This window comes from Antedon mediterranea, chromosome 11, assembly GCF_964355755.1.
Source record: "Antedon mediterranea chromosome 11, ecAntMedi1.1, whole genome shotgun sequence".
Lineage (NCBI taxonomy): Eukaryota > Metazoa > Echinodermata > Crinoidea > Comatulida > Antedonidae > Antedon > Antedon mediterranea.
Window position 1 is genome coordinate 12,825,245 of NC_092680.1, and position 12,283 is coordinate 12,837,527.

General features: G+C 32.8%; 1 protein-coding gene across 2 annotated transcripts in view; it reads left to right on the forward strand.

Annotated features, from left to right (window-relative positions):
• LOC140062837 (nuclear receptor-binding protein-like) overlaps nucleotides 1-12,283 on the forward strand; it is a 42,008-nt gene that overhangs the window by 7,785 nt on the left and 21,940 nt on the right. For both annotated transcript variants that reach the window (XM_072109198.1, XM_072109199.1), the window contains exons 2-4: nucleotides 503-625; nucleotides 1,818-1,919; nucleotides 5,790-5,920. In XM_072109198.1, the coding sequence (XP_071965299.1) occupies nucleotides 503-625; nucleotides 1,818-1,919; nucleotides 5,790-5,920 (356 nt within the window). The remainder of the gene's footprint in view (nucleotides 1-502; nucleotides 626-1,817; nucleotides 1,920-5,789; nucleotides 5,921-12,283) is intronic.

Sequence of the window (12,283 nt, forward strand, 5' to 3'; positions counted from 1 at the left end):
ATATTAAATTAAATATAGATATGAGTTATTGAAATGTCTAGACTACACAAGTACAGTATTAAAATGCTATATGAACTATTGAAGTAACCATGAGATTTTGAGACGAATTGGTAACTAACCAATATTTATTTATACTAATATAATTTAATGTTTTCATTTATCAAAAAAAAAATGCGATCATAAAAGATAACAGATTGAACAAGTCGAGACAGGGCACCCCAAATTTGATTAAAATGACCATCAAGTAGAGACCCTTAAACTGGGAAACAGTTTTAAAAATTGGTGGGCATTGTTTACATATTGAAGCAAACGTTTGTTTTATTAATCTGTTTGGACAAATAAAAGTTTTCTGACATGTACATATAATATTCCCCTTTTGTTGAACATAAAGTTTTATATAAAATCTGTTGTTTTGAATGTTCATTTTCGCATTTCTTTTTAGGTCTGAATAATATTTGTGGTTGCAACATTAAAATGTATTTTTTGTTTTATGTTTTGAAAGGTAACGCAACGAGATGTGCCAGGCATTGATATTGCATACCTGGCAATGGACACAGAAGAGGGAAGGGAGGTTGTCTGGAATGAGGTGGAATTTTCTGAAAGAAAAAACTTCAAATCACAAGAGGTAAGTTTGTACTGTAAAGAAAAGTTTCCATATAAATATTAAAGAGTTTGATACTAATGAGTAATCAGTTGAGGTGAGGTTCCCACCTGGACCCACCGCAATTAACTTGACCAATCATGACGTGACAGATTGTTCCAACAATACATGTTGTACTGCAGTACATTTTTCTGCATGATCAACATTTGCTGTGTTTAAATTCCCTGTATACATTCTTATCAGTTGGCTAGCCATTATTTATTTGCCTACATTTACCCAATATTTTGGCAAGTTTAAGTGCATTATAACTAGCATAACTGGACCACATTCAAACGTAGTTGTCTGTAAATTAATTCTAATATATCAGTTGGCTAGCCCTGTTCAATTTTCCCATTTCTACCCAATTTTATGCCAAGTTAAATGTATGTTGTAATTTATAAATTGTAATTTATGGCAAAGCATGATAAACCACGATCAAATCCAATCCACAGTAAATCAATCGTAATATCACGTTGTAGCTGACTTGCAAGGCATGGCTTATGATACTTTATTTCATCCTTCTTCAAAATCTTACTTAGATCAATTAAGTTTTCTCTCAAGCAATTCCAAGGCGATATTATAATCTGTGAGTCTTGGTCACATGATCTGATATCTATGCTGCACTGTGAGGCGTTCTGGTTTTGTGCACTAAGCATACAATATCAAAATCTATTCCACGCTCAAATATTTCCTGAAAACTCGCCTATTAATTTCAATAGTTATTCTTTACATTGCGTTGTTGCTTTATATTTTTTGATATATTTATAATTTATACAACACAACAACCTAGCTGTTTATAATTTTTCCATGGTACTGGTAGCATAGTGTAGGCAAATTCTGTGATACAAATGTGTTATGGTCATGTAACACATGTGATGTCTCTAACATGGCAAAGCCTACTGATATACTGTACAGAATTTGCCTACAGTACTTAATCATACTGGAATATGGAGGTAGATAATAACTACTTCATTGAACTCTGACCGATGTCGTCAGGAGTGCAATTTCTTAAAATGTCCGTTGAATTTCTTTATATTTAGGATTCACCCTTGTTTACATGATAAGCCCATACAACACAAGGCTAGTCTGGTGACTTATTGCGTTTGGAAATCATCTTCCACTCATGAAATTATGTATACTATTGCATTCATTATTTCTATAATATTTTGCTTTCCAGGACCAAATTAAGCAAGTGTTTGATAACTTGACTCAGTTGGAACACTCAAACATTGTCAAATTTTATAAATACTGGATTGATTTGAAGACGGACAAACCAAGAGTAAGTACTGTCATGTTCTATCAACTTGGTGAGGGTGTTAAAGTAGTATAGCATGTATACAACCTGTACAGTTACAGTAGTCATACAAATCAAATCGTGTGTAAATTATACATTCTTTAGATCAGAATATTATCATGATTGATCATACTGACTCTCAGCTACAGTATGACAACATTACAACATTACATATACCTGTTTTTAGATCATAACAATGTTTCAATTACCTATATTTTTATGAGACTTTATTTTTATTCTTGCAATTCAAGAAACAGCAAAACTCAAATCAAAACATATTAAAGAAAAACAAAAACATGATTCATAAAACACCTATTCACTACATTTTTAAATAAATGGAGAGGCATATACTGTAGGAGATACTGTGTAATTGAATGATAGATTGCATTGGCAATATAATGCTTAGTACTATTGCCAAGCTATATAGCATAAAGAGAATGATCTCTGTAGCTAGCACTCAGTTCAGTTGGGTTTGAGCCAAAACACTACTCAATATTGTATTGAATATGTAATGGAAAATATTTCACAGTTTAAATTTAAATAACTTTAAATAATACAGAATTATAATTGTGTGTCCAGTTCTATCTAATGTACATGTATGCTAGTCTGTATTATGTTTATGCAATGAAATAAACTACAGTGCCTTTTAATTATGTATTATTTTGTTGCTGACGTAGATAACATTCTGAAATCTAAAAATAGCAATAATTATTGATTATGCATTAATTTCACAGCCTTTGGGTGACCTGGTCAAGGTCAATTTTGTTTGGTTTCAGCCAGTGGTTTCCACACCTAAAGAGCTGTTAATCTGCCATAACCAAATAAACAGACACATAGAGGTTGTGATATTAATATGGATTTCTCTGGGGCATAAATGTATTATTTTTGTCAACCTACAGTATGTTTAACCATGGAGTAAATGTAATAGTGTTTTAAAATGGGATATGCAAAGATTCCAAATAACACTTGAGTATACAGAATTATTTACTTATTTCTACTAGTTGAAGCTATTTAAAAACTTGTTATGAAAGAGTTCCGGTGACTAATAATATATAACCATGTACATGGGTTTATTTACACTTTAAATTAGATTTGAAAGGTTTCCATAAAAAAAAAAGTAGACTAGTTTTGTCAATCAAGTTTGTGACCTTTGCTCTAAATATCATGAATGCCAGGTCGTTCCACCCACCTCCCTCCCCCCTTAAACAGTACAAATTCACACTTACTGTACTACTATTATTACCTAGCTGACTGCACTGAGTGTAATGCTTTCCCAAAAAGTTATTTTTCAAAATTTGTTTTATTGGCATTGAACACTAATTGCATACATTTTCTAAATGCATATAAATTAGGTTCATGGAGGGATGTCTGTATGGCTTGCAAGGAACTAAACAGTATACTAATACCCTAGTTCCTTCCTTCCTATACATCTGACCTATCCTTTCCTTTTTTTTTTCTGCAAGGCAACTCTCATCCATAAAATCTTTAGTCATTGAATTCCTTTTTATTTCTGTCATGCAATTATGGAGTACTACTGTAAACTGTCCACCCAGGTGTATAAATGGGTACCCGGTTTAGATCAAGACACGATTTCCGCTGATTACTAGCTGCATTATAGGAGCAGTACAGTATGTTTCCATACGTGTTTAATAATAAAAGATGTGAAGCACTTATAAGTATTGTGCAAAAGCGCTATATAAATAAACGAATAATTTTATTATTATTAAACTAATATTGGGTTTCAATATATTTTGTGTTGAATACATTTCAATGAAGAGCCTGTTGGTCACATGACTGCTAATACTTGTCTTTGATTGGTTATTCTTATAACATCTAGCTACAAATTGGTTGTTATGGTAATGTTTAATCAAATCTAAACATAATTCTAAAACCAAAATTGACTTGTACTACTGTATGTAGAAATGAAAATAATATTTCCCATTTACATTGTATTGTATATGACTAACCAGAAATGGTTGCTAACGCCCGTATTCTTAAACCGGACTTTAGTCGTAGTTCGAGCTAAAACTAAAAAAATGACGTCATTTTAATTCATAAACCAAACTTCAACTAAATCACCGACTAAATCAGGCCAACCTCGACTAAATCGAGACGGATTTTGATCGATTTTTTTAGTCCTGGAGGGGGCAGACTAAATGGTTTTTAAACGATGTTTATAAAAAACGTAACAGTCATTGAGTTGTTATATTGGCCAGATATTGAAGAATGAAATATCTATATTTATATTAGCTTAATTAAATATACATTGGTATAAATTATAATAATGAAAACCATCTTTATTTACAACTGTATACAAATTACATTATTTTCTTCGCGCAAGTCCGACTTGAGCTCCGTCACGCCATAGCGACAATGGGAGATGCGGCAATTCACCACGCGATGGAATGTTTAGGGGGCCTAGCGCTTTCTTGTCACGCTATGAAGTGCGTGGTTCGTGGCGATCATACTTTGTTGGGGGCCTAGAAAATATAAAAGTTACCGTACCGCCATGGTTCCTAAATATATTTTTAAGATTTTATTTGTTGTTAATCAAATATACTTCACTGTTAAATTAATACTGATATTGTTCTAATAATTAACGATTAAAATTGACTTGTACTACTGTATGTAGAAATGAAAATAATATTTCCCATTTACATTGTATTGTATAGACTAACCAGAAATGGTTGCTAAATAATTGCACAAAATAGTTTTTAGGAGTTACTGCAGTAACTGGACAGTAGAATAATGTTTAAATGGTTCCTAAAGCTCTGTCTACACTACCAACTTAGGTTGACAAAAAAGTAATGTATGATGTGCCCAAATATGGTAGTGATATGCCCAAATATTGTAGTGATATGCCCAAGTATGGTAATGATATGACATCATTTCCATATATCATCACATTTTTTGGTCACATAAAGTGAAGTAAGTAGACAGATCTTTCATACAGAAAGAATATTCTAAGATTTTAACATTAACAGAAGTTAAGGTGTGACTTTCAATTGCAAATATGAATGCTTTCATGTCATTTAAGTACATGCTGCACATGCTCAGTAACATTCTGTTCATTGCGAACATTTTTAATGTTATTAAATGATTATCATTTCATGTGCAGAACATTCACATTCTATACAATGAGGAGTCTCATTTGGTTTAATGTACTTAAGATATCCATAACATTTGGCCATATGAAAATGATCAATATAGTTTGCCTGTAGGTACAGTACGTTCCCCTAATGGAAAAATCAATTTGCTATCATACAATTTAAAATAAAATTGAATGTCAAAATGTATCTATTCCATTGAACATATTTTTTATTATGTAATTCTTAATGGTGTTTTCATGAATTTAAACTACGATGAGAAATTAATGAACTTTGTACATGTATATTACACTCAGAATAGTATGACACACATCTTTGTTTTATGTTACTGTACATACACATTCATATAGAATATTCCAGTATCACATTTTATTTTTCTCTGTTTTTTTAGGATATATTTATTTTTGAGTACCGGTATCACTTCTTTAGGTTCTATCTACAGTATTTATTTTTGCATACATTTTTTTTGTGTGTTTTAGAATTACAGCATCATAGCCTGGCTATGAAATTTATAAAAATCTAGAGTATTTATTTGCCAGTACTGTATTGGTACTGTACCTTCTATCAGTATTATACTGCTTGTTGTATCTTCTTTTCTTGTTGGACATCCTCTACTGGTTGTTTACCAACTAGCTGCTGATCGTAAACAGTCTCAGACGAGACGGATACGTACCAAACCAACCATATCTTCTATTAAAAAGTTTACTTTATATATTACTGCATGTCATGTTTTTCCTTGTTTTTTTAGGTTATATTCATTACTGAGTATATCACATCAGGGTCTCTTAAACAGTTTTTAAAGAAGAGCAAAAAGAATAGAAAGGTAATCCAGTCCAAGTCTTGGAAAAGATGGTGCACACAAATATTATCAGCATTAAGGTAGGCATACTATAAATGAAAGAGATACTGAAAATATCTTTTATTTTGTTTTAAAGATTTTTAAGTCTGAGTGGATCAGTTTGAACCCAATTGTTGTTGAAGATTGTGGATTTATTAATTTTTGTAAGGGCGTGTGCCACAGAGGGCGTTGGACTTCTGATCAGGATCGGGATTTCAAGACACTTGTCGCATTGCTTATGTCCTAAAACAAAGCACTTGGCCTCTCCACCTAGGTGTAAATGGGTACCTTCCTGGATTACTAGTTGCATAATTATGACATCTTTCTATACATGTGTGATCCAACGACCGAGTAATAATGTGAAGCGCTTACAAGTATTAAGCGATATATAAGATCAATTTTCAGTTTCATAATTTAATTAAATTTTTCCTGTAAATAATTAGTTAAATTACAAAAAATAGATCTAGATCTACATTTTAGAACTTAGAGCACTAAGTACACACTTAAGATAAAACTATTTGGAATTATAATTAATTAGTTGTTATTATATTTCCATTGAAATTATTGGTTATCTATCAGTATCACACAATATGTTCACTAATAATGCATGATTTTAATTGTCAAAAAAATAATAACTTTAAAGGGGGGTTCCGGGTTTAAAATGAATAGTAAAAACTGTAAAATATATTTGTTTGTCTCTTGAACGGTAAAAGTTTCAATTTATATAAATGCCCAGTGAAGCAGAACGAAGGCTGTGAAATGAGGCCAAATTACAAGTGCAGCTATGGCGATATGACACTGTGTTACAGAATAGGAAATTTGTGAAATGGTCAATCTTCCGACGACTCGTTATCATTAACCATATCAATTACTTTTGTAAAATTATACTTATCTGATGTAATTTTAGTTGGTCTTCCCATTTATAAAGTCAATTTTCTATGAAAATTCATCAAAAAGTGAAAAATTAGATATGTTTGCACTTTACGTTTGCCGATTTTCGCACTGACTTAGGGAAAGCCTTCAAAATCAATGAAGCGTAACGTATACATTCTTGCTGAGCGAGGAGAGTGAGAAAACGATACACGTGCTCTCTCTGCCGGCCCATGCCTGGCATCGTCACGTGATAAGCAGATACAGTATACAATACCAAACTGGTCGGGTCGAGTATACGGGTCATTCCATCTCAGATCACCCAATGAGTTAAACCCTACCTCTTCCAATTTTGATGAAATTTGGTATATGGGTGATTCATAGCAATTAAAGCCAAAATTTCAAATTTTAACTTTATCGGACCAACGGTTTTCGAGATATCGCAATTTCAATTTTCGGTTTTTACGGAAAAAAGGGCGCGTCCGCCACGTTTCAAAGAGCTGTATCTCGGGAACTATAGGTTCGATTTTAAAAGCAAAGGTATTTTTGTAAAGGGGAGACCATAAGGAATCTAAATATACTAATTGTGTGTGTTTTATGTTAATTTTAAGTTGAATAAAACTTTGACATATATTTTGACCTTGAAATTGACCCCGTGGAACACGCCTGATTTGTTGGTGACTATCACGAAAAATGTAGCCCTACGTGTCAACTACAACATATAAAAAAATTGGAGGGTTTTTTTTCTTTGTTTCCATGAAATTACAATTTGAAGTTGACATACCTCTTCCTTTTAGTGTATTTTTGGTGTCTGTCCATGCAATTTGATGTATTCCAAAAATAATTTTATTTACAAACTAAATATTATTATAATGTTACAATTGTCTATGTCTGGCCTTTACTCCTTGTCATCTGGCCAATTCAAACAGTATTTAGAAATGTTGTGGCGAACATTTTGGGAAATATTGTAATTCCTAGTCGAAGAGGATTTATAAACGGAGAGGCTATAAATAATACAATGTACATTTGATTCAGGAATCCAACAACAGTCTTCTTTGGACGGCCAATAAAAGGTTTTCGCTGGACCATGAGGATGCATAAATTTAATTTGATAATCCCCAAACTCTTCTGAGACATCCACAACCAAAACAATCCATGGGACACCATCATAACTACAGCACACAAAATTCTGAAGTCTAATAATGATGGGTTGTGTATCAGCAACAATTTCATTTTCATCACTGAAAGATTCTTGAATCACTACCACATCCGGAGGGTTTATCTGGGTACTAAGTTTGTAGACCTACATCTGTGCCAGAGAAATGGGAACAATGATATTGTAATGTACCCTTGATGGTCTGGGCGAGGTTGAATCTCGGCTTTATTTCTTTTTCCACAGTAGATACCTCATCTATTCCCACATGAAAAAAGTTGATGCCTGGAATGTCCATATGAGCGAGTCATATGGGCGCCGTTTACTGTACCTAAAGAGCCAACAACATCGGCAAGGGTTCGAGGCCGACTCGCTCCTAGTTCTGGTGGTGGAACAAGTCTTCTCGGATAAGGACTATAAACTGTAGGTCCAGTGTACACAGTTATAACCTGTGTGTACTTTAAAGAATCCAGTTCATTATTCGAAAAAGAGTAGGGGGTTACCCCGGTGAACTGGTTCACACAATAGCCCCTGTATCAGGGGGATTACCACCTATCTGATAGGACAGTGATTAATTAACTATTGGTAATCCTTGGCCACATTGCCTAAAGACATAAAATAAAAAATTACACAGTAGTCGAACATACTAAGAGATGTGAGAATATGACATTCAGTCAAACGCTGTAAGCTTCTCTTAGTGACAAGCCTCTTAACTGTTCCACCTATGCCATCACAATCACATGCACTCTTGCCATGTGATGTAGCGAAAAAATTCCACTCGGCGTCTAAACCAAAATCTTCCTGGTGGTGGCAAAGATTAATAAAGTTATATTTGTTTTTGTATTGGCCGCCACATCCATCTGTGAAATAATGAACTTTTTTCATGGTTGGTAGTTTTGTTTTTAAATAGGGGATGACAACCTTTAAAAAGGCATATACAGTAACTGTTGTATGTTCTCTGCAATCACTTATTATGCATATGTTAATGTGCATAATAACATAGTAAGGACACTAAACTATGTGTCAAAATTGATTTGAAAAGTATGTGAGTTACCCAGTATTTCTCATATCAAAATATATCTACTGTTTAAGTGGGCCTGATGAGAAAGCGTAACAATAAAGACACCTTAACAGTTAGTGTTCACACTGTGTATAAGTATAACAACACCAAAAATACACTAAAAGGAAGAGGTATGTCAACTTCAAATTGTAATTTTATGGAAACAAAGAAAAAAACCCCTCCAATTTTTTTATATGTTGTAGTTGACAGGTAGGGCTACATTTTTCGTGATAGTCACCAACAAATCGGGCGTGTTCCACAGGGTCAATTTCAAGGTCAAAATATATGTCAAAGTTTTATTCAACTTAAAATTAACATAAAACACACACAATTAGTATATTTAGGTTCCTTATGGTCTCCCCTTTACAAAAATACCTTTGTTTTTAAAATCGAACCTATAGTTCCCGAGATACAGCTCTTTGAAACGTGGCGACCGCGCCCTTTAATTGAAATTGCGATATCTCGAAAACCGTTGGTCCGATAAAGTTAAAATTGGAAATTTTGGCTTTAATTGCTATGAATCACCCATATACCAAATTTCATCAAAATTGGAAGAGGTAGGGTTTAAAATTCCATTTTTTTTGGGTGAACTGAGATGGAATGACCCACACCCCGTCTATAACACAACATGAACGATGTGTACAGTTTTTGATTGAAGGTCGACTCGACCTACCGGAATGGTATAGACAATATAGCTCGAATGAGAGAGTTGGAATATTTTTAAACATAAGTATTGCTAATTTTAACAAGTGTAGCCTATAGTAAAAGGCCTGGTAGTATCAATTCGCATAGGGTCTACTACACTAGCTAGCTCAATTTTTAACTGGGCCGGATCGGCTAGGTCTCCTTCCTACTACCTGGTCTACTTGCTGCAGTATCCGCTTTTTTGGAGCGTAAACTAGGCCTATTTTATTTGGCCTACTTAGACGATCGGGACACCATACGTGCGGACGACGATCGGACCTTGATTTGCCTCAATATTTACAGCCGATTTTGTAGAATGTTTTAGGTTTAGATTGTTTAGGAGTTTGGTTGATAGGATGGGTTTGGAATCCACTGAGTTTTGTTATTTATGGGCCAATCGTTTAGTAGTAGGCTAGCTAGGCCCATGATGGGCCCCAATGTTTTAACGTAGCCATCGTGGCATGGAATCTCATCAGAATGGCTCTCACCCATTAAAAAAAATGATTTAGGCTAGGCCTAGCCTAGTACGTGAAGCTGATAATACGATCTGTACTATTCGAGGTATAAAAATAGTATATAATTTATGACTCCGTAATCTGTACTAAATTTTGTATTTCATTAAATGTCAAATAAATATATGCTACTATTGTTATTATTACTCTTTAGGCCTAGCTTAGAAAATCTACAAAATGTATTTCACAATGATCGGGTGGTCGTCGTTTGACAGGGGAGAGAGATGTAAATTAGTTGACAAACACAACGTACATGACGTCGCGGTTTTGGAATCCACTGATGACGTGATTTTGTGAATATCTCATGAATATTAATGAGCTTCTCTACTGTTAGCTGCTGAAAAACAGACTTTCCATGAATTTACCCTAAAATGTATATGAAATTTAATTTTTTTAATTGCTCGTTATTACTTCTTCATTCTGACATGTCTATATTGTTATAATATTTTTTATTTAATAAATAAACGATATTTAAAAGCAATTTTAAACCCAGAATCCCCCTTTAAAGGCCAGGTGCGGGCAAAAAATTTCTATTGATCATACATTCCAATAATTATCGATCTATAGTTTCCCCTATGTTTCATAAATTTTGGGATTTAATTTGTGTTACACGAGCTTGTTGAAAATAAGCACTTATCAGTGGGGGGATAGTTCAAATTACACAGTAAAATCTCTATTCTTTTGTACACAAATTTTGTAAATAGAGAGGCATTTTAAAAAGCTATGAAAAATAAACAGTGTGGAAAAAAAGGTTATCAGATGACTAAATATAGGTAATATAACTTGAATATTACATTTCTGGTATTTTTATTCAACTTCAGATTTTTATTTTCATGCTATAGCAAAAATTATCCACTGTATATCCACCATCTTTTTTCACCTTCTAGTAGGTATCCCAATGAAAAAATTCAGATTAATTTTTTTACATTTTCTTTCAGTTAACCATAAAGAACTTAATGTAATTAGCATTTTGCAATTTAAATGATTGAAATCCGGTTACCCGTTCTAAAGTTATGGTTATTTAAAGTGGTAAAAAAATATACGATTTTTTGCCTAAAAATGGTGTTTTTTGCAGTTGAAATTGGAAGCATTTTTAAAAGGTTATAACTTTTACAATAATTAGTTAAAAGTTTTGAATTTTGTTAAACCTATAGATATCACAGAGTTGTACAACTCTATTTTTTTTGGAGCCTCAACGAAACCTATTTTTTAAATTATTGGTCCGCAATGTGGTAGGAAAGCATTTAACGCCCATTTTTGCTGGAATTCCCTAAAAAATGAAAAAACTGCAATTTTTCAATGATCTGTAACTTTTGAACTACTGTACTAATTCATTTAATTTTTTTTGTACTTGTTAGAATGTAGTGTATATTTCATTAATAAATATATTTTAGATGTGTATATGAAAAAAAAAAATTTTTTTAATGGTGAAATTTAAAATTATAAAAAAAAAAATGAAAAAGTATGTTAAAAACGGTGTGTACTGTTTCCTTTCTTTTACACTAATTTTCGGTAAGTATAATTATTAGAATATTTTAATATACTTTATATTTATAATTTCAATCATAAATACTATTATATATACAGTAACTTTTGAATACGTAAAACAAGATTTTAGGCCCATATGATTATGACACCAAATCTAAGCCGGGCTGCTAAGTAAGATATGCTCTTTTAAGGCAAACGCACAATATGGGTCAAAATAAACTCATTTAAAATAATCAATGTTAATTAAAACAATTAATTGTTTACCTGAATAGTATATATAACATTATAAAAATTGTTTTCTTTTCGTATTATTACGTTATTAAATTGAAATACGGAGCTAAAGTTTAGGCCAAGTCACGGCTTACTCGCGATCAGTAGTCGCTCCCGTTAAAGTATTTCGGTCGCAGTTAATGACTTTCGGCCGCCGTATACAGAGTCAAATGTAACGTTGGTAAATTAGCTTAATAAATTTCCTCGGTACATTTTAACCTAACGCATTTGCATTGTATACTTGCATAATAAATCTTCCGCACATTACATCAATTTTAAGTTGTTAAATTAATGTGTAAAACCAGATATTCTACGACGGAAAAGGACATGTTAATCTCCGACATCGCTGCTGTCACACATCTCGCGT